The sequence below is a fragment of the Heterodontus francisci genome, chromosome 48 (assembly GCF_036365525.1).
Source record: "Heterodontus francisci isolate sHetFra1 chromosome 48, sHetFra1.hap1, whole genome shotgun sequence".
Classification (NCBI taxonomy): Eukaryota; Metazoa; Chordata; class Chondrichthyes; order Heterodontiformes; family Heterodontidae; genus Heterodontus; species Heterodontus francisci.
The window spans coordinates 1,724,566-1,749,398 of record NC_090418.1 but is presented as its reverse complement, the minus strand read 5'-3'; the positions used below and the strand labels follow the sequence as shown (position 1 = coordinate 1,749,398).

Here is a 24,833-nt window from a genome sequence, read left to right as displayed (position 1 = left end):
GTAATAATGTAGGAACAGGGAGACGGGGACGTGGGACAATGTAATAATGTAGGAACAGGGAGACGGGGATGTGGGACAATGTAATAATGTAGGAACAGAGACTGGGGGACGTGGGACAATGTAATAATGTAGGAACAGAGACTGGGGGACGTGGGACAATGTAATAATGTAGGAACAGAGACTGGGGGACGTGGGACAATGTAATAATGTAGGAACAGAGACTGGGGGACGTGGGACAATGTAATAATGTAGGAACAGGGAGACGGGGACGTGGGACAATGTAATAATGTAGGAACAGAGACTGGGGGACGTGGGACAATGTAATAATGTAGGAACAGGGAGACGGGGATGTGGGACAATGTAATAATGTAGGAACAGAGACTGGGGGACGTGGGACAATGTAATAATGTAGGAACAGGGAGACGGGGATGTGGGACAATGTAATAATGTAGGAACAGAGACTGGGGGACGTGGGACAATGTAATAATGTAGGAACAGGGAGACGGGGACGTGGGACAATGTAATAATGTAGGAACAGGGAGACGGGGATGTGGGACAATGTAATAATGTAGGAACAGAGACTGGGGGACGTGGGACAATGTAATAATGTAGGAACAGAGACTGGGGGACGTGGGACAATGTAATAATGTAGGAACAGAGACTGGGGGACGTGGGACAATGTAATAATGTAGGAACAGAGACTGGGGGACGTGGGACAATGTAATAATGTAGGAACAGGGAGACGGGGACGTGGGACAATGTAATAATGTAGGAACAGAGACTGGGGGACGTGGGACAATGTAATAATGTAGGAACAGGGAGACGGGGATGTGGGACAATGTAATAATGTAGGAACAGAGACTGGGGGACGTGGGACAATGTAATAATGTAGGAACAGGGAGACGGGGATGTGGGACAATGTAATAATGTAGGAACAGAGACTGGGGGACGTGGGACAATGTAATAATGTAGGAACAGGGAGACGGGGACGTGGGACAATGTAATAATGTAGGAACAGAGACTGGGGGACGTGGGACAATGTAATAATGTAGGAACAGGGAGACGGGGACGTGGGACAATGTAATAATGTAGGAACAGGGAGACGGGGACGTGGGACAATGTAATAATGTAGGAACAGAGACTGGGGGACGTGGGACAATGTAATAATGTAGGAACAGAGACTGGGGGACGTGGGACAATGTAATAATGTAGGAACAGGGAGACGGGGATGTGGGACAATGTAATAATGTAGGAACAGAGACTGGGGGACGTGGGACAATGTAATAATGTAGGAACAGAGACTGGGGGACGTGGGACAATGTAATAATGTAGGAACAGGGAGACGGGGACGTGGGACAATGTAATAATGTAGGAACAGAGACTGGGGGACGTGGGACAATGTAATAATGTAGGAACAGAGACTGGGGGACGTGGGACAATGTAATAATGTAGGAACAGGGAGACGGGGACGTGGGACAATGTAATAATGTAGGAACAGAGACTGGGGGACGTGGGACAATGTAATAATGTAGGAACAGGGAGACGGGGATGTGGGACAATGTAATAATGTAGGAACAGAGACTGGGGGACGTGGGACAATGTAATAATGTAGGAACAGGGAGACGGGGATGTGGGACAATGTAATAATGTAGGAACAGAGACTGGGGGACGTGGGACAATGTAATAATGTAGGAACAGGGAGACGGGGATGTGGGACAATGTAATAATGTAGGAACAGAGACTGGGGGACGTGGGACAATGTAATAATGTAGGAACAGGGAGACGGGGACGTGGGACAATGTAATAATGTAGGAACAGAGACTGGGGGACGTGGGACAATGTAATAATGTAGGAACAGGGAGACGGGGACGTGGGACAATGTAATAATGTAGGAACAGAGACTGGGGGACGTGGGACAATGTAATAATGTAGGAACAGGGAGACGGGGACGTGGGACAATGTAATAATGTAGGAACAGGGAGACGGGGACGTGGGACAATGTAATAATGTAGGAACAGAGACTGGGGGACGTGGGACAATGTAATAATGTAGGAACAGAGACTGGGGGACGTGGGACAATGTAATAATGTAGGAACAGGGAGACGGGGATGTGGGAAAATGTAATAATGTAGGAACAGGGACAGGGGGATGTGGGACAATGTAATAATGTAGGAACAGGGACTGGGGGACGTGGGACAATGTAATAATGTAGGAACAGAGAGACGGGGATGTGGGACAATGTAATAATGCAGGAACAGGGAGACGGGGACGTGGGACAATGTAATAATGTAGGAACAGAGACTGGGGGACGTGGGACAATGTAATAATGTAGGAACAGAGACTGGGGGACGTGGGACAATGTAATAATGTAGGAACAGAGACTGGGGGACGTGGGACAATGTAATAATGTAGGAACAGAGACTGGGGGACGTGGGACAATGTAATAATGCAGGAACAGGGAGACGGGGACGTGGGACAATGTAATAATGTAGGAACAGAGACTGGGGGACGTGGGACAATGTAATAATGCAGGAACAGGGAGACGGGGATGTGGGACAATGTAATAATGTAGGAACAGGGACAGGGGGACGTGGGACAATGTAATAATGCAGGAACAGGGAGACGGGGATGTGGGACAATGTAATAATGTAGGAACAGAGACTGGGGGACGTGGGACAATGTAATAATGCAGGAACAGGGAGACGGGGACGTGGGACAATGTAATAATGTAGGAACAGAGACTGGGGGACGTGGGACAATGTAATAATGCAGGAACAGGGAGACGGGGACGTGGGACAATGTAATAATGCAGGAACAGGGACAGGGGGACGTGGGACAATGTAATAATGTAGGAACAGGGAGACGGGGACGTGGGACAATGTAATACTGTAGGAACAGGGAGACGGGGATGTGGGACAATGTAATAATGCAGGAACAGAGACTGGGGGACGTGGGACAATGTAATAATGTAGGAACAGGGAGACGGGGACGTGGGACAATGTAATAATGTAGGAACAGGGAGACGGGGACGTGGGACAATGTAATAATGTAGGAACAGAGACTGGGGGACGTGGGACAATGTAATAATGTAGGAACAGAGACTGGGGGACGTGGGACAATGTAATAATGCAGGAAAAGGGACAGGGGGACGTGGGACAATGTAATAATGTAGGAACAGGGAGACGGGGATGTGGGACAATGTAATAATGTAGGAACAGGGAGACGGGGACGTGGGACAATGTAATAATGTAGGAACAGAGACTGGGGGACGTGGGACAATGTAATAATGTAGGAACAGGGAGACGGGGACGTGGGACAATGTAATAATGTAGGAACAGGGAGACGGGGACGTGGGACAATGTAATAATGTAGGAACAGAGACTGGGGGACGTGGGACAATGTAATAATGTAGGAACAGAGACTGGGGGACGTGGGACAATGTAATAATGTAGGAACAGGGAGACGGGGATGTGGGACAATGTAATAATGTAGGAACAGAGACAGGGGGACGTGGGACAATGTAATAATGCAGGAACAGGGACAGGGGGACGTGGGACAATGTAATAATGTAGGAACAGAGACTGGGGGACGTGGGACAATGTAATAATGCAGGAACAGGGAGACGGGGATGTGGGACAATGTAATAATGTAGGAACAGGGAGACGGGGACGTGGGACAATGTAATAATGTAGGAACAGGGACAGGGGGATGTGGGACAATGTAATAATGCAGGAACAGGGAGACGGGGACGTGGGACAATGTAATAATGTAGGAACAGAGACTGGGGGACGTGGGACAATGTAATAATGCAGGAACAGGGACAGGGGGACGTGGGACAATGTAATAATGCAGGAACAGGGACAGGGGGACATGGGACAATGTAATAATGTAGGAACAGGGAGAGGGGGACGTGGGACAATGTAATAATGTAGGAACAGAGACTGGGGGACGTGGGACAATGTAATAATGTAGGAACAGGGAGACGGGGACGTGGGACAATGTAATAATGCAGGAACAGGGACAGGGGGACATGGGACAATGTAATAATGTAGGAACAGAGACTGGGGGACGTGGGACAATGTAATAATGCAGGAACAGGGACAGGGGGACGTGGGACAATGTAATAATGTAGGAACAGGGACTGGGGGACGTGGGACAATGTAATAATGCAGGAACAGGGACAGGGGGACATGGGACAATGTAATAATGTAGGAACAGGGAGAGGGGGACGTGGGACAATGTAATAATGTAGGAACAGGGAGACGGGGACGTGGGACAATGTAATAATGTAGGAACAGAGACTGGGGGACGTGGGACAATGTAATAATGTAGGAACAGGGAGACGGGGACGTGGGACAATGTAATAATGTAGGAACAGAGAGACGGGGATGTGGGACAATGTAATAATGTAGGAACAGAGACTGGGGGACGTGGGACAATGTAATAATGTAGGAACAGAGACTGGGGGACGTGGGACAATGTAATAATGTAGGAACAGGGAGACGGGGACGTGGGACAATGTAATAATGTAGGAACAGAGACTGGGGGATGTGGGACAATGTAATAATGCAGGAACAGGGACAGGGGGACATGGGACAATGTAATAATGTAGGAACAGGGAGAGGGGGACGTGGGACAATGTAATAATGTAGGAACAGGGAGACGGGGACGTGGGACAATGTAATAATGTAGGAACAGGGAGACGGGGACGTGGGACAATGTAATAATGTAGGAACAGAGAGACGGGGATGTGGGACAATGTAATAATGTAGGAACAGAGACTGGGGGACGTGGGACAATGTAATAATGTAGGAACAGAGACTGGGGGACGTGGGACAATGTAATAATGTAGGAACAGAGACTGGGGGACGTGGGACAATGTAATAATGTAGGAACAGGGAGACGGGGACGTGGGACAATGTAATAATGTAGGAACAGAGAGACGGGGATGTGGGACAATGTAATAATGTAGGAACAGAGACTGGGGGACGTGGGACAATGTAATAATGTAGGAACAGGGAGACGGGGACGTGGGACAATGTAATAATGTAGGAACAGGGAGACGGGGACGTGGGACAATGTAATAATGTAGGAACAGAGACTGGGGGACGTGGGACAATGTAATAATGTAGGAACAGAGACTGGGGGACGTGGGACAATGTAATAATGTAGGAACAGGGAGACGGGGACGTGGGACAATGTAATAATGTAGGAACAGGGAGACGGGGACGTGGGACAATGTAATAATGTAGGAACAGAGAGACGGGGATGTGGGACAATGTAATAATGTAGGAACAGAGACTGGGGGACGTGGGACAATGTAATAATGTAGGAACAGGGAGACGGGGACGTGGGACAATGTAATAATGTAGGAACAGGGAGACGGGGACGTGGGACAATGTAATAATGTAGGAACAGAGAGACGGGGATGTGGGACAATGTAATAATGTAGGAACAGAGACTGGGGGACGTGGGACAATGTAATAATGTAGGAACAGAGAGACGGGGATGTGGGACAATGTAATAATGTAGGAACAGAGACTGGGGGACGTGGGACAATGTAATAATGTAGGAACAGAGACTGGGGGACGTGGGACAATGTAATAATGTAGGAACAGGGAGACGGGGACGTGGGACAATGTAATAATGTAGGAACAGGGAGACGGGGACGTGGGACAATGTAATAATGTAGGAACAGAGAGACGGGGATGTGGGACAATGTAATAATGTAGGAACAGAGACTGGGGGACGTGGGACAATGTAATAATGTAGGAACAGAGACTGGGGGACGTGGGACAATGTAATAATGTAGGAACAGGGAGACGGGGACGTGGGACAATGTAATAATGTAGGAACAGAGACTGGGGGATGTGGGACAATGTAATAATGTAGGAACAGGGAGACGGGGACGTGGGACAATGTAATAATGTAGGAACAGGGAGACGGGGACGTGGGACAATGTAATAATGTAGGAACAGGGAGATGGGGATGTGGGACAATGTAATAATGTAGGAACAGGGAGACGGGGACGTGGGACAATGTAATAATGTAGGAACAGGGACAGGGGGACGTGGGACAATGTAATAATGTAGGAACAGGGACTGGGGGACGTGGGACAATGTAATAATGTAGGAACAGGGACTGGGGGACGTGGGACAATGTAATAATGTAGGAACAGGGAGACGGGGATGTGGGACAATGTAATAATGTAGGAACAGGGAGACGGGGACGTGGGACAATGTAATAATGCAGGAACAGGGAGACGGGGACGTGGGACAATGTAATAATGTAGGAACAGAGACTGGGGGACGTGGGACAATGTAATAATGCAGGAACAGGGAGACGGGGACGTGGGACAATGTAATAATGTAGGAACAGAGACTGGGGGACGTGGGACAATGTAATAATGCAGGAACAGGGAGACGGGGACGTGGGACAATGTAATAATGTAGGAACAGGGAGACGGGGACGTGGGACAATGTAATAATGTAGGAACAGAGACTGGGGGACGTGGGACAATGTAATAATGTAGGAACAGGGAGACGGGGACGTGGGACAATGTAATAATGTAGGAACAGGGAGACAGGGACGTGGGACAATGTAATAATGTAGGAACAGGGAGACGGGGACGTGGGACAATGTAATAATGTAGGAACAGGGAGACGGGGACGTGGGACAATGTAATAATGTAGGAACAGAGACTGGGGGACGTGGGACAATGTAATAATGTAGGAACAGGGAGACAGGGACGTGGGACAATGTAATAATGTAGGATCAGAGACTGGGGGACGTGGGACAATGTAATAATGTAGGTACAGGGAGACGGGGATGTGGGACAATGTAATAATGTAGGAACAGGGAGACGGGGATGTGGGACAATGTAATAATGTAGGAACAGGGACTGGGGGACGTGGGACAATGTAATAATGCAGGAACAGGAACAGGGGGACGTGGGACAATGTAATAATGTAGGAACAGAGACTGGGGGACGTGGGACAATGTAATAATGTAGGAACAGGGAGACGGGGATGTGGGACAATGTAATAATGTAGGAACAGGGAGACGGGGATGTGGGACAATGTAATAATGTAGGAACAGGGACAGGGGGACGTGGGACAATGTAATAATGTAGGAACAGGGAGACGGGGACGTGGGACAATGTAATAATGTAGGAACAGAGACTGGGGGACGTGGGACAATGTAATAATGTAGGAACAGGGAGACGGGGATGTGGGACAATGTAATAATGCAGGAACAGGGAGACGGGGATGTGGGACAATGTAATAATGTAGGAACAGGGAGACGGGGACGTGGGACAATGTAATAATGTAGGAACAGAGACAGGGGGACGTGGGACAATGTAACAATGTAGGAACAGGGAGACGGGGACGTGGGACAATGTAATAATGTAGGAACAGAGACAGGGGGACGTGGGACAATGTAATAATGTAGGAACAGGGAGACGTGGGACAATGTAATAATGTAGGAACAGAGACCGGGGGACGTGGGACAATGTAATAATGTAGGAACAGAGACAGGGGGACGTGGGACAATGTAATAATGTAGGAACAGGGAGACGGGGATGTGGGACAATGTAATAATGCAGGAACAGGGAGACGGGGATGTGGGACAATGTAATAATGTAGGATCAGAGACTGGGGGACGTGGGACAATGTAATAATGTAGGAACAGAGACTGGGGGACGTGGGACAATGTAATAATGTAGGATCAGAGACTGGGGGACGTGGGACAATGTAATAATGTAGGAACAGAGACTGGGGGATGTGGGACAATGTAATAATGTAGGAACAGGGACAGGGGGACGTGGGACAATGTAATAATGTAGGAACAGGGACAGGGGGATGTGGGACAATGTAATAATGTAGGAACAGAGACTGGGGGATGTGGGACAATGTAATAATGTAGGAACAGGGAGACGGGGACGTGGGACAATGTAATAATGTAGGAACAGGGAGACGGGGACGTGGGACAATGTAATAATGTAGGAACAGAGACTGGGGGATGTGGGACAATGTAATAATGTAGGAACAGGGACAGGGGGACGTGGGACAAAGTAACAATGTAGGAACAGGGAGACGGGGACGTGGGACAATGTAATAATGTAGGAACAGGGAGACGGGGACGTGGGACAATGTAATAATGTAGGAACAGGGAGACGGGGACGTGGGACAATGTAATAATGTAGGAACAGAGAGACGGGGATGTGGGACAATGTAATAATGCAGGAACAGAGACTGGGGGACGTGGGACAATGTAATAATGTAGGAACAGAGACAGGGGGACGTGGGACAATGTAATAATGTAGGAACAGAGACAGGGGGACGTGGGACAATGTAATAATGTAGGAACAGGGAGACGGGGATGTGGGACAATGTAATAATGTAGGAACAGAGACTGGGGGACGTGGGACAATGTAATAATGTAGGAACAGAGAGACGGGGATGTGGGACAATGTAATAATGCAGGAACAGAGACTGGGGGACGTGGGACAATGTAATAATGTAGGAACAGGGAGACGGGGATGTGGGACAATGTAATAATGTAGGAACAGGGACAGGGGGACGTGGGACAATGTAATAATGTAGGAACAGGGAGACGGGGATGTGGGACAATGTAATAATGTAGGAACAGAGACTGGGGGACGTGGGACAATGTAATAATGTAGGAACAGGGAGACGGGGACGTGGGACAATGTAATAATGTAGGAACAGGGAGACGGGGACGTGGGACAATGTAATAATGTAGGAACAGAGACTGGGGGACGTGGGACAATGTAATAATGTAGGAACAGGGAGACGGGGACGTGGGACAATGTAATAATGTAGGAACAGAGACTGGGGGACGTGGGACAATGTAATAATGTAGGAACAGGGAGACGGGGACGTGGGACAATGTAATAATGTAGGAACAGAGACTGGGGGACGTGGGACAATGTAATAATGTAGGAACAGGGACAGGGGGACGTGGGACAATGTAATAATGTAGGAACAGAGACTGGGGGACGTGGGACAATGTAATAATGTAGGAACAGGGAGACGGGGACGTGGGACAATGTAATAATGTAGGAACAGAGACTGGGGGACGTGGGACAATGTAATAATGCAGGAACAGGGAGACGGGGATGTGGGACAATGTAATAATGTAGGAACAGGGACAGGGGGACGTGGGACAATGTAATAATGTAGGAACAGGGAGACGGGGACGTGGGACAATGTAATAATGTAGGAACAGGGAGACGGGGACGTGGGACAATGTAATAATGTAGGAACAGGGAGACGGGGACGTGGGACAATGTAATAATGTAGGAACAGAGACTGGGGGATGTGGGACAATGTAATAATGTAGGAACAGGGAGACGGGGACGTGGGACAATGTAATAATGTAGGAACAGGGAGACGGGGACGTGGGACAATGTAATAATGTAGGAACAGACACTGGGGGATGTGGGACAATGTAATAATGTAGGAACAGAGAGACGGGGATGTGGGACAATGTAATAATGCAGGAACAGAGACTGGGGGATGTGGGACAATGTAATAATGTAGGAACAGAGACTGGGGGATGTGGGACAATGTAATAATGTAGGAACAGGGAGACGGGGACGTGGGACAATGTAATAATGTAGGAACAGGGAGACGGGGACGTGGGACAATGTAATAATGTAGGAACAGAGACTGGGGGATGTGGGACAATGTAATAATGTAGGAACAGAGACTGGGGGATGTGGGACAATGTAATAATGTAGGAACAGGGAGACGGGGACGTGGGACAATGTAATAATGTAGGAACAGGGAGACGGGGACGTGGGACAATGTAATAATGTAGGAACAGAGACTGGGGGATGTGGGACAATGTAATAATGTAGGAACAGGGACAGGGGGACGTGGGACAATGTAATAATGTAGGAACAGGGAGACGGGGACGTGGGACAATGTAATAATGTAGGAACAGAGACTGGGGGATGTGGGACAATGTAATAATGTAGGAACAGGGACAGGGGGACGTGGGACAATGTAACAATGTAGGAACAGGGAGACGGGGACGTGGGACAATGTAATAATGCAGGAACAGGGACAGGGGGACGTGGGACAATGTAATAATGTAGGAACAGAGAGACGGGGATGTGGGACAATGTAATAATGTAGGAACAGGGAGACGGGGATGTGGGACAATGTAATAATGTAGGAACAGAGACAGGGGGACGTGGGACAATGTAATAATGTAGGAACAGGGAGACGTGGGACAATGTAATAATGTAGGAACAGAGACCGGGGGACGTGGGACAATGTAATAATGTAGGAACAGAGACAGGGGGACGTGGGACAATGTAATAATGTAGGAACAGGGAGACGGGGATGTGGGACAATGTAATACTGTAGGAACAGAGACTGGGGGATGTGGGACAATGTAATAATGTAGGAACAGGGACAGGGGGACGTGGGACAATGTAACAATGTAGGAACAGGGAGACGGGGACGTGGGACAATGTAATAATGTAGGAACAGAGACAGGGGGACGTGGGACAATGTAATAATGTAGGAACAGGGAGACGTGGGACAATGTAATAATGTAGGAACAGAGACCGGGGGACGTGGGACAATGTAATAATGTAGGAACAGAGACAGGGGGACGTGGGACAATGTAATAATGTAGGAACAGGGAGACGGGGATGTGGGACAATGTAATAATGTAGGAACAGAGACTGGGGGACGTGGGACAATGTAATAATGTAGGAACAGAGAGACGGGGATGTGGGACAATGTAATAATGCAGGAACAGAGACTGGGGGACGTGGGACAATGTAATAATGTAGGAACAGGGAGACGGGGATGTGGGACAATGTAATAATGTAGGAACAGGGACAGGGGGACGTGGGACAATGTAATAATGTAGGAACAGGGAGACGGGGATGTGGGACAATGTAATAATGTAGGAACAGAGACTGGGGGACGTGGGACAATGTAATAATGTAGGAACAGGGAGACGGGGACGTGGGACAATGTAATAATGTAGGAACAGGGAGACGGGGACGTGGGACAATGTAATAATGTAGGAACAGAGACTGGGGGACGTGGGACAATGTAATAATGCAGGAACAGGGAGACGGGGATGTGGGACAATGTAATAATGTAGGAACAGAGACTGGGGGATGTGGGACAATGTAATAATGTAGGAACAGGGACTGGGGGACGTGGGACAATGTAATAATGTAGGAACAGAGAGACGGGGATGTGGGACAATGTAATAATGCAGGAGCAGGGACAGGGGGACGTGGGACAATGTAATAATGTAGGAACAGAGACTGGGGGACGTGGGACAATGTAATAATGTAGGAACAGGGAGACGGGGACGTGGGACAATGTAATAATGCAGGAACAGGGACAGGGGGACGTGGGACAATGTAATAATGTAGGAACAGAGACTGGGGGACGTGGGACAATGTAATAATGTAGGAACAGAGAGACGGGGATGTGGGACAAAGTAATAATGTAGGAACAGGGAGACGGGGACATGGGACAATGTAATAATGCAGGAACAGGGACAGGGGGACGTGGGACAATGTAATAATGTAGGAACAGGGACAGGGGGATGTGGGACAATGTAATAATGTAGGAACAGAGACTGGGGGACGTGGGACAATGTAATAATGTAGGAACAGGGAGACGGGGATGTGGGACAATGTAATAATGTAGGAACAGAGACTGGGGGACGTGGGACAATGTAATAATGCAGGAACAGGGACTGGGGGACATGGGACAATGTAATAATGTAGGAACAGAGACTGGGGGACGTGGGACAATGTAATAATGTAGGAACAGGGAGACGGGGACGTGGGACAATGTAATAATGTAGGAACAGGGAGACGGGGATGTGGGACAATGTAATAATGTAGGAACAGAGACTGGGGGACGTGGGACAATGTAATAATGCAGGAACAGGGAGACGGGGATGTGGGACAATGTAATAATGTAGGAACAGAGACTGGGGGACGTGGGACAATGTAATAATGTAGGAACAGAGAGACGGGGATGTGGGACAATGTAATAATGTAGGAACAGGGAGACGGGGATGTGGGACAATGTAATAATGTAGGAACAGAGACTGGGGGACGTGGGACAATGTAATAATGTAGGAACAGAGAGACGGGGATGTGGGACAATGTAATAATGTAGGAACAGGGAGACGGGGATGTGGGACAATGTAATAATGTAGGAACAGGGAGACGGGGATGTGGGACAATGTAATAATGTAGGAACAGGGAGACGGGGACGTGGGACAATGTAATAATGTAGGAACAGAGAGACGGGGATGTGGGACAATGTAATAATGCAGGAACAGGGAGACGGGGATGTGGGACAATGTAATAATGCAGGAACAGGGACAGGGGGACGTGGGACAATGTAATAATGTAGGAACAGAGACTGGGGGACGTGGGACAATGTAATAATGTAGGAACAGAGAGACGGGGATGTGGGACAATGTAATAATGTAGGAACAGGGAGACGGGGATGTGGGACAATGTAATAATGTAGGAACAGGGAGACGGGGATGTGGGACAATGTAATAATGTAGGAACAGGGAGACGGGGATGTGGGACAATGTAATAATGCAGGAACAGGGACAGGGGGACGTGGGACAATGTAATAATGTAGGAACAGAGACTGGGGGACGTGGGACAATGTAATAATGCGGAAACAGGGACAGGGGGACGTGGGACAATGTAATAATGTAGGAACAGGGAGACGGGGATGTGGGACAATGTAATAATGCAGGAACAGGGACAGGGGGACATGGGACAATGTAATAATGCAGGAACAGAGAGACGGGGATGTGGGACAATGTAATAATGCAGGAACAGGGACAGGGGGACGTGGGACAATGTAATAATGTAGGAACAGAGAGACGGGGATGTGGGACAATGTAATAATGCAGGAACAGGGACAGGGGGACGTGGGACAATGTAATAATGTAGGAACAGAGACTGGGGGACGTGGGACAATGTAATAATGTAGGAACAGGGACAGGGGGACGTGGGACAATGTAATAATGTAGGAACAGGGAGACGGGGACGTGGGACAATGTAATACTGTAGGAACAGGGAGACGGGGACGTGGGACAATGTAATAATGCGGAAACAGGGACAGGGGGATGTGGGACAATGTAATAATGTAGGAACAGAGACTGGGGGACGTGGGACAATGTAATAATGCGGAAACAGGGACAGGGGGACGTGGGACAATGTAATAATGTAGGAACAGGGAGACGGGGATGTGGGACAATGTAATAATGCAGGAACAGGGACAGGGGGACGTGGGACAATGTAATAATGTAGGAACAGAGAGACGGGGATGTGGGACAATGTAATAATGTAGGAACAGGGAGACGGGGATGTGGGACAATGTAATAATGTAGGAACAGGGAGACGGGGATGTGGGACAATGTAATAATGTAGGAACAGGGAGACGGGGATGTGGGACAATGTAATAATGCAGGAACAGGGACAGGGGGACGTGGGACAATGTAATAATGTAGGAACAGAGACTGGGGGACGTGGGACAATGTAATAATGCGGAAACAGGGACAGGGGGACGTGGGACAATGTAATAATGTAGGAACAGGGAGACGGGGATGTGGGACAATGTAATAATGCAGGAACAGGGACAGGGGGACGTGGGACAATGTAATAATGTAGGAACAGAGAGACGGGGATGTGGGACAATGTAATAATGCAGGAACAGGGACAGGGGGACGTGGGACAATGTAATAATGTAGGAACAGAGACTGGGGGACGTGGGACAATGTAATAATGTAGGAACAGGGACAGGGGGACGTGGGACAATGTAATAATGTAGGAACAGGGAGACGGGGACGTGGGACAATGTAATACTGTAGGAACAGGGAGACGGGGACGTGGGACAATGTAATAATGCGGAAACAGGGACAGGGGGATGTGGGACAATGTAATAATGTAGGAACAGAGACTGGGGGACGTGGGACAATGTAATAATGCAGGAACAGGGACACGTGGGACAATGTAATAATGTAGGAACAGAGACAGGGGGACGTGGGACAATGTAATAATGTAGGAACAGGGACAGGGGGACGTGGGACAATGTGATAATGTAGGAACAGAGACTGGGGGACGTGGGACAATGTAATAATGTAGGAACAGGGACAGGGGGACGTGGGACAATGTAATAATGTAGGAACAGAGACTGGGGGACGTGGGACAATGTAATAATGCAGGAACAGGGACACGTGGGACAATGTAATAATGTAGGAACAGAGACAGGGGGACGTGGGACAATGTAATAATGTAGGAACAGGGAGACGGGGATGTGGGACAATGTAATAATGTAGGAACAGAGACAGGGGGACGTGGGACAATGTAATAATGTAGGAACAGGGAGACGGGGATGTGGGACAATGTAATAATGTAGGAACAGGGACACGTGGGACAATGTAATAATGTAGGAACAGAGACAGGGGGACGTGGGACAATGTAATAATGTAGGAACAGGGAGACGGGGATGTGGGACAATGTAATAATGTAGGAACAGGGAGACGGGGATGTGGGACAATGTAATAATGTAGGAACAGAGACTGGGGGATGTGGGACAATGTAATAATGTAGGAACAGGGACAGGGGGACGTGGGACAATGTGATAATGTAGGAACAGAGACTGGGGGACGTGGGACAATGTAATAATGTAGGAACAGGGACAGGGGGACGTGGGACAATGTGATAATGTAGGAACAGAGACTGGGGGACGTGGGACAATGTAATAATGTAGGAACAGGGACAGGGGGACGTGGGACAATGTAATAATGTAGGAACAGAGACTGGGGGACGTGGGACAATGTAATAATGCAGGAACAGGGACACGTGGGACAATGTAATAATGTAGGAACAGGGACACGTGGGACAATGTAATAATGTAGGAACAGAGACAGGGGGACGTGGGACAATGTAATAATGTAGGAACAGGGAGACGGGGATGTGGGACAATGTAATAATGTAGGAACAGGGACTGGGGGACGTGGGACAATGTAATAATGTAGGAACAGGGACTGGGGGACGTGGGATAATGTAATAATGTAGGAACAGGGAGACGGGGATGTGGGACAATGTAATAATGTAGGAACAGGGAGACGGGGACGTGGGACAATGTAATAATGTAGGAACAGGGAGACGGGGATGTGGGACAATGTAATAATGCAGGAACAGGGACAGGGGGACGTGGGACAATGTAATAATGTAGGAACAGAGACTGGGGGACGTGGGACAATGTAATAATGTAGGAACAGGGAGACGGGGATGTGGGACAATGTAATAATGCAGGAACAGGGACAGGGGGACGTGGGACAATGTAATAATGTAGGAACAGAGACTGGGGGACGTGGGACAATGTAATAATGCAGGAACAGAGACTGGGGGACGTGGGACAATGTAATAATGCGGAAACAGGGACACGGGATATTGGGAAAATAGTGAGGAGACAGATTTAAAAGGAACCTTATTGGATTGTTTTTATCCTCCATTTCAAACGTTTGTTTTTCCCAAGGCCCTCCATTTGTTGCTGCCGATGTAACATTTCAAAGAGATTATAACACTGTTAAGAAGGAACTTGAGCATGTGTTTCTGATCAGATCAGGATTTGGGAAGCTGATAAGTAACTGGAGTGGATCCCCACTCTGCTGAACTCAGTCTGACATGTTAGTGTGTAATGATTTACTCAGAGTCGTACCATTAGCCAATCCGGTTTGCAGGAGAACAATTGAATTAACATTTCGGTACTTCTTCCTTCCACCTCTTGGGACCCATCACCCCCTGTTCTCGCTGACCTACACAGGCTCCTGGTCTGGCAACACCTGTTTTAAATTCTCACCCTTGTGTTCAAATCGTCCAATGGGCTCCTCGCCCCTCCCCCTCTCTGTAACCTCCTCCAGCCCCCACAACCCTCCGAGATCTCTGCGCTCCTCCAATTTTGGCCTCTTGACCATCCCCCAATTTTAATCGCTCCACCATTGGTGGCTGTGCCTTCAGCTGCCTGGGGCCCTGAGCTCTGGAATTCCCTCCCTGAATCTCTCCGTCTCTCTCTCTCCTCCTTTAAGATGCTCCTTAAAACTGACCTCTTTGACGAAGTTTTGATCACTTGATCGAATTTCACCCCCCCCCCCCGCCCCCACGCCCCACCCCACATAGCTCGGTGTCAAATTTTCTCCGGTATTTGCTCCTGTGAAGCACCTTTGGGATGTTTTACTCTGTTGAAGGCTCTATGTAAATACAGGTTGTTGTTGTGTCCTGAATTGAGAGAATAGAGAGGGAGGATTTTGGAAAAAGCCTGACTTGTTGCAGCTGAAATGGGCTTTGTGCCTGTGAACACTAAGAAACTGGTTTGATCCACTCTGCTGTCATTAACACGATCGCAATTACTGTCTGCATGTCCCAACAGGGACATCATCAAACAAGTTCATCACTGAGATTCAAAGAACAATGAAACGTGTGTAAAGGCAGCAAGAGCCCGAGGAGCTGCTGAGATTACAGGCACCAAGGACAAACTAAAAATACGTCACCTCCCCCGTAGTGTTCTGTCCTCCTCCAACCTGTCTCTCTTACTCACAGGCCAGTCTCATCTCTAATAACACGGCATCTCACTCAACTCCATGATAGAGAAAAGCATAAGAGGATAGATTGGAAACACAGGAACAGGAGGAGGCCATTCAGCCCCTCAAGACTATCCTGGCCTTCAATTAGATCATGGCTGATCTGTATCTTAACCCCCCTCTATCCATCTTGGTTCCATAACCGTAATCCCAACAAAACTCTGTCAATCTCCATTTGAAATTTCCAACTGACCCCCAGCCTCAACAGCTTTTTGAGGGAGCGAGTTCCAGATTTCCACTCCCCTTTGTGTGAAGAAGTGTTTCCTGACATCACCCCTGAACGGCCTGGCTCCAATTTGAAGGTTCTGCCCCCCTTGTTCTGGACTCCCCCCCACCAGAGGAAATAGTTTCTCTCTATCGACCCGATCAACTCCTTTAATCATCTTATCGGGTGAGATGACGAGGGGTGAGAGGAGACTTGTGCGGAGCAGAAGCACCAGCACAGAGCAGATGGGCCGAATGGCCTGTTTCTGCACTGTAAAATTCCGTGTAATACTTTGTAAATGTCAAACGAAACCCAGTGCTTCCTGCAAACTCAGCTTGGCGTGACTGCCTTCGATAGGAGCCAATCAGAACTTTGCTTCTGCCTTGCTCTCAATGGATGTACCTCACATCCCCCCCAATGGAATTCCATCAATGGCTCTCCCATGGGAGGGGGCTAGCGGGAGAGACCCTACCACAGTCCAGCCGTCTAACTCTCTGTGAAGGTCAGCAGGGTCATAACCTCTGGGAGTCAGAGTTCACTGGTTAAATAGTGGGCCTTTACACCAAACAAAATTAAACAAATCATCATTGCCTTGGTTACGGAGACTCTTAGTGCTTGGACAGTTTACACTGCTAATCGGAAGACCAAATATTCAGTATCTAATCCCTAGCAAAGCCTCAGGCCTAAACCCAGGTTGACAACATTCAGTAACCAATGGACGAGTTGACGGCCTGATTGTAGAATGTGTGTCTGGGAGGCCTCCACACCTCTAGTTTCACAGGAGACTATTTGACTGTGGTTGCCTCACAGCAGAGGCCTATCATGTCTGCAGACATACACATTCCAGCCGAGCGCTCTGGACACTGGTCAGGGGTGGTGAAGTCACATTCTTTCACCCTTTTCCTAGCCCAGGGGCACTGCGGCTAATTGCAGTTTGCCCAGTCACTGCTCGAGTTACAGTTCAGCAATCAGGACACAGAGCCAGGCTGCAATGGCTGATTCAGTACCTCACCAGGCAGTTAGTTACTCAGCCATTGGAGAGTTAGTCATTGAAACTGGGAACCTCCACACCCATATTCTCCAACAGGCACTAAACCAGAGGAAGGAGGAAACAAAGAGACCTTTCACTTTTATGATGCAGCACAGGAGGAGGTCATTCGGCCCATCGTGTCTGTGCTGGCTCTTTGAAAGACCTATCCAATCAGTCCCACTCCCCCCTGCTCTTTCCCCACAGCTCTATAAATTTCCCCCCTTCCACTATTTCTCCAATTTCCTTTTGAAAGTTACTATTGAATCTGCTTCCACCGCCCTTTCAGGCAGCGCGTTCCAGATCACAACAACTCACTGTGTAAAAAACATTCTCCTCATCTCCCCCTCTGGGTCTTTTACTGATTATCTTCAATCTGTGTCCCTCTGGTTACCGAGCCTCCTGTCACTGGAAACACTTTCTCCTTATTTACTCTGTCAAAACTCTTGATTCTAAACGCCTCGATTAAATCTCCCCTTAACCTTCTCTGCTCGAAGGAGAACAATCCCTGCTTCTATAGTCTCTCCACATTAACTGAGGTCTCTCATCCCCGGGACCATTCCAGTAAATCTCCTCCACACCCTCTCCAAGGCCCTGAAATCCTTCCTAAAGTACGGAGCCCAGAATTGGACAGAATATTCCAGCAGAGGCCGAACCAGTGAATTATAAAGGGTTTAATGTAACTTCCATGCTTTTGCAGTTTGAGAGGGTAAATGTTGAGAAGATGTTTCCATTTGTGGGGGGAGACCAGAACTCGGGGCCATCAATATAAGACAGTCACTAATAAATCCAATCGGGAATTCAGGAGAAACTACTTTCCCCAGAGAGTGGTGGGAATGTGGAACTCGCTATCACAGGGAGTGGTTGAGGTGAAGCTGGATAAACACATGACGGAGAAAGGAATAGAAGGATATGGTGATGGAGTGAGATGGAGAGGGTGGGAGGTGGCTCGTGTGGAGAAACACCAGCACGGAGCAGATGGGCTGAATGGCCTGTTTCTGTGCTGTGCACTCTATGTAACACCTGTCAACTCTGAAAGACACATACCTTGTCCGACCTTGAGGGTGACCTTCATCTTTCGGGTGTTGCACGCTCCTCCGTGCCGGTTCTCCAGGCCTTCCTCATTCCCCTCGGACGTTGCTGTCAAAAGGAAAGAAACAAACATTAGGGGTAGTGGGAAGTCATTGCTCTGCAGTGCTCAAGAGGCAAAGCTCAAAGCTTCCCTGCCAAAGCTCGAGAGTTTTTATATAGAATTTTACACAACAGAAACAGGCCATTCAGCCCATCAGCTCCGTGCTGGTCTTTCTGCTCCAAACGAGCCTCCTCCCACCCCCTTCCTCTCACCCTATCAGCTTGAAACAACGGCTTACGAGGAATATTCAATATGGCGGCACTTGCAGATTTTGTGTCTATTTTACAAACCCCTTAAACAATTTGAGAGCTGGGATTGAGCTTGTTTCTGGGACATGGGCCCTGTGCCCTGGACAACATTCCTCTCCCGGCCATGTCTGACATGCCAGCTTCATTAACAAACAGAAATTCCATACTGAAAGAAGGAAAAACTCGGAAGCTGAGATCCCCACTGCATTATCCTATCCCTATGGTCCCAGGGATGAGGGACTTCAGTTAATGTGGAGAGACTGGAGAAGCAGGGATTGTTCTCCTTAGAGCAGAGAAGGTTAAGGGGAGATTTAATCGAGGCGTTCAAAATCAAGGGTTTTGATGGAGTAAATAAGGAGAAAGTGTTTCCAGTGACAGGAGGCTCGGTAACCAGAGGGACACAGATTGAAGATAATCAGTAAAAGACCCAGAGGGGGAGATGAGGAGAATGTTTTTACACAGTGAGTTGTTGTGATCTGGAACGTGCTGCCTGAAAGGGCGGTGGAAGCAGATTCAATAGTAACTTTCAAAAGGGAATTGGATAAATAGTGGAAGGGGGAAAAATTACAGGGCTGTGGGGGAAAAAGAGCAGGGGGGAGTGGGACTGATTGAATAGCTCTTTCAAAGAACCAGCACAGACACGATGGGCCGAATGGCCTCCTTCAGTGTTGTAGGATTCTGCGATTCTTATTGCCGTCGGAGGGTCAGTACTGAGGGAGTGCCGCACTGTCGGAGGGTCAGGACTGAGGAAGCGCCGCACTGTCGGAGGGTCAGTACTGAGGGAGCGCCGCACTGTCCGAGGGTCAGTACTGAGGGAGCGCCGCACTGTCCGAGGGTCAGGACTGAGGGAGCGCCGCACTGTCGGAGGGTCAGGACTGAGGGAGCGTCGCACTGTCCGAGGGTCAGTACTGAGGGAGCGCCGCACTGTCCGAGGGTCAGGACTGAGGGAGCGCTGCACTGTCCGAGGGTCAGGACTGAGGGAGCGCTGCACTGTCCGAGGGTCAGGACTGAGGGAGCGCTGCACTGTCCGAGGGTCAGGACTGAGGGAGCGCTGCACTGTCCGAGGGTCAGGACTGAGGGAGTGCTGCACTAAGAGGGGTGATTCTGTAGCTGAAACATTAAACCAAGCTTTGACCTCCCTCCTGAAGTGATATTAAAGATCCCATTCACTATTTGAAAACAATCCTGGACCTCTGGCCAACATTCCACCCGTGCCAGCAAACAGATTAATTTACATTCGTCTCCACACTGTGCTGGGACCGAATTGTTACACAGGGAGCTCGACATTCAGCTTTATAACTACTGTCACTACACACCAATAGACTCAATAACTCAGAGTGTGAACACGTTAAAGTGAGAAAACTGAAAACAGGTGAATGACTAGCAGAGAGACATTGGCCAGTATTGGGGTGAGGAGAGAGAGTGAGAGAGAGAGTGAGAGAGAGACAAGGAGAGAGAGAGATAGACAGAGAGAGAGAGATAGACAGAGAGAGAGAGATAGACAGAGATACAGGGAGAGGGGGAGAGACAGGGAGAGAGAGACAAGGAGAGAGACAGAGAGGGGGAGACGGAGACAGAGAGGGGGAGATGGAGGGGGAGAGAGTGAGAGAGAGACAGAGAGAGAGCAATAGACAGGGAGACAGAGTGTGTGAGAGAGAGACAGAGTGTGTGAGAGAGAGACAGAGTGTGAGAGAGAGAGACAGAGTGTGAGAGAGAGAGAGACAGAGTGTGAGAGAGAGAGAGACAGAGTGTGAGAGAAAGAGACAGAGTGTGAGAGAAAGAGACAGAGTGTGAGAGAAAGAGACAGAGTGTGTGAGAGAGAGAGACAGAGTGTGTGAGAGAGAGAGACAGAGTGTGTGAGAGAGAGACAGAGTGTGTGTGAGAGAGACAGAGTGTGTGTGAGAGAGAGACAGAGTGTGTGTGAGAGAGAGACAGAGTGTGTGAGAGAGAGAGACAGAGTGTGTGAGAGAGAGAGACAGAGTGTGTGAGAGAGAGACAGAGTGTGTGTGAGAGAGACAGAGTGTGTGTGAGAGAGAGACAGAGTGTGTGTGAGAGAGAGACAGAGTGTGTGAGAGAGAGAGACAGAGTGTGTGAGAGAGAGAGACAGAGTGTGTGAGAGACAGACAGAGATGAAGGAAACAGGGACAAGATGGGTGACTGCTCTGAAATCCAATTATTCGATTGTGAAATGTCGGGAGTGTTGTTAAAAACCCACGCGGCTGATGTGTGGACTTCAGGGAAAGGTACAGGTCATCCTTACATAGCCAGGCCTACACGTGACTCCAGTCCCACCCTCTGTAGTTGAATGTGAAGATCCTCTGCCCTGACCTAGCAATGCATTCAGTTGGAAAGAATATTTGCTCATGGCCAGTAGAGGATGGACAGTAAATGTGACCTTGCTGATATTGGAAGACACAATAAGAGAAGATTTATTCTCAAACATGTTTTGCGAAATGGCTCCCTCAGACATGCCCCCTGGTTTTCTGCTCTGTCATGTACTGTCTGTCAGCTCCTGGACCAGTCAGACCCTACACGCGTGACTGAGTCCCAGAAACAAGCAGCAGGAACTCCACTGGTTTCATCCACACGAGGGCCTCAGGCCTCCAGGGTGATTTAACCTCTGACCTCACGGCTAACTCCAGGCAAAATGTATTTGACATCCACCAATTTGTATCTTCATTTACAGATTGTGGAGGCAAGAGGGAGTTATTCACAAGATCAGGTGGTGCTGCAAATACAAGTGATGCACAGTGAGGCCTATCGAATGGAGAGGCAGCCGGGAGTAAGGCCACAGGTGGGCACATCACGTCGAATTACATCAAATGTACAGCACAGAAACAGGCCATTCGGCCCATCTGCTCCGTGCTGGTGTTGATGCTCCACAGCAGCCTCCTCCCACCCTCTCCATCTCACCCTATCACCATATCCTTCTATTCCTTTCTCCCTCATGTGTTTATCAAGCTTCCCCTTAAATACATCGATATTATTCACCTCAACCACTCCCTGTGATAGCGAGTTCCACATTCTCATCACTCTCTGGGGAAAGAATTCCCCTGAATTCCCCATTGGATTTATTAGTGACTGTTTTATATTTAAGGCCCCGAGTTCTGGTCTCCCCCCGACAAGTGGAAAATCTTCTCTGTGTCTACCCTCTCGAACCCCTTCCTCATTTTAAAACCTCTATCAGGTCACCCCCTCAGCTGCCTCTTTTCCAGGGAAAAGAGCCCCAGCTTGTTCAGCACCTCCTGATGGTTATAACACAGTTCTGGTAAATAGTCTTGTCCACCTGCCACTTCTAACCCCTCTGCTGCACCCTCTTGCCCAACAAACCCATCCCCAGTGTCTGTATTGGCAGCAACCGGAGAGCGAGCAGGCTCGGTAACCCATTCGCCTGTTTCCCTGATTCCGAGATTGCCCGCATTAATAAAGGAAAGCACTGAAAGCGGTTAACTTCTCCCTCTCTCCCTCACTCTGCACCTCCCTCCTCGCACAGCTTCTTCAGACAGAAATTGAAATATTTCTCCCACAGCGACTAGCTCAGTATTTTTATACATTTATCAGAATCAGCTCCCAACTTGCAGGAAGAAATAACACAAAACAAATTAGCTCCAATGACAATAAACTACTCGGTGGAGCAGCACCTGACAGAACTGATCTGATATGGTCTGGGAGAGACTGTCACTTTCAATCTGCATCAGGCCCACATTACAGTCCACTATTTCTCAATTACCTTTCAGATTGCAGGCCAACAGACTACTGCATTCTGAGGCAGTGCCGCACTGTCCGAGGATCAGTACTGAGGGAGTGCCGCACTGTCCGAGGATCAGTACTGAGGGAGTGCTGCACTGTCGGAGGGTCAGTACTGAGGGAGTGCTGCACTGTCGGAGGGTCAGTACTGAGGGAGTGCTGCACTGTCCGAGGGTCAGTACTGAGGGAGTGCTGCACTGTGGGAGGGTCAGTACTGAGGGAGTGCTGCACTGTCCGAGGGTCAGTACTGAGGGAGTGCTGCACTGTCGCAGGGTCAGTACTGAGGGAGTGCTGCACTGTCGGAGGGTCAGTACTGAGGGAGTGCTGCACTGTCCGAGGGTCAGTACTGAGGGAGTGCTGCACTGTGGGAGGGTCAGTACTGAGGGAGTGCTGCACTGTCAGAGGGTCAGTACTGAAGGAATGCTGCACTGTCGGAGGGTCAGTACTGAGGGAGCGCTGCACTGTGGGAGGGTCAGTACTGAGGGAGTGCTGCACTGTCAGAGGATCAGTACTGAGGGAGTGCTGCACTGTCCGAGGGTCAGTACTGAGGGAGTGCTGCACTGTCGCAGGGTCAGTACTGAGGGAGTGCTGCACTGTGGGAGGGTCAGTACTGAGGGAGTGCTGCACTGTCGGAGGGTCAGTACTGAGGGAGCGCTGCACTGTGGGAGGGTCAGTACTGAGGGAGTGCTGCACTGTCAGAGGATCAGTACTGAGGGAGTGCTGCACTGTCCGAGGGTCAGTACTGAGGGAGTGCTGCACTGTCGCAGGGTCAGTACTGAGGGAGTGCTGCACTGTGGGAGGGTCAGTACTGAGGTATTATCTGGCCATTAGGACATTGTTTGTGGGATCTTACTGTGCTCAACTGGGCCCCTGTATTTCCTATATTACAATAGCTTCTACACTTCAAGAAAAAGTATTTCATTGGCTGTGAAGCACTCTGGGAGGGTCTGGGGTGTGAAAGGTGCTATAGAAATGCAAGACTTTCTTTGGTGAAGTGGAATATCACAGTGTCCGACTTCAGACACAGTCCGACCCAGGTTTCCCAGCCTCCAGTCCCTGTCTCTCCATCACAACATGGCTCATCTCTCAGCTGTACCCTCGATACTGCCTCACGTCCCTGATTTGTCTTGTTTGCAATACTGCTGATTATAGCATGTGCATTCATCGCAGTTCCTTTATTTCAACAACAGACTTGGCAGCAAGGACAAAACCACAAACTGATACTCACTGTCTACATTAGCATCCACAAACCAGAAGGTTCACATCTCAAACTATTACCCCAGTGAGAGTCAGTGCGTGTGGAACTGTCCCCCAGTGAGAGTCAGTGCGTGTGGAACTGTCCCCCAATGTGAGTCAGTGCGTGTGGAACTGTACCCCAGTGAGAGACAGTGTGTGTGGAACTGTACCCCAGTGAGAGTCAGTGTGTGTGGAACTGTATCCCAGTGAGAGTCAGTGTGTGTGGAACTGTCCCCCAGTGAGAGTCAGTGTGTGTGGAACTGTACCCCAGTGAGAGTCAGTGTGTGGGGAACTGTCCCCCAGTGAGAGTCAGTGTGTGGGGAACTGTCCCCCAGTGAGAGTCAGTGTGTGGGGAACTGTCCCCCAGTGAGAGTCAGTGTGTGGGGAACTGTCCCCCAGTGAGAGTCAGTGTGTGTGGAACTGTATCCCAGTGAGAGTCAGTGTGTGTGGAACTGTACCCCAGTGAGAGTCAGTGTGTGTGGAACTGTCCCCCAGTGAGAGTCAGTGTGTGTGGAACTGTCCCCCAGTGAGAGTCAGTGTGTGTGGAAC

At 49.1% G+C, this 24,833-nt stretch overlaps 1 protein-coding gene across 1 annotated transcript in view; it reads right to left on the bottom strand.

Moving 5' to 3' along the window:
* LOC137357323 (ephrin-B2a-like) overlaps positions 1 to 21,744 on the bottom strand; it is a 69,535-nt gene extending 47,791 nt beyond the window's left edge. The window contains exons 1-2 of the mRNA XM_068023576.1: positions 21,562 to 21,744; positions 18,969 to 19,110 (exon numbers count right to left, since the gene is read on the bottom strand). Coding sequence (XP_067879677.1) covers positions 18,969 to 19,110; positions 21,562 to 21,744 — 325 coding nt within the window. The remainder of the gene's footprint in view (positions 1 to 18,968; positions 19,111 to 21,561) is intronic.
* Positions 21,745 to 24,833: the final 3,089 nt, after the last annotated feature.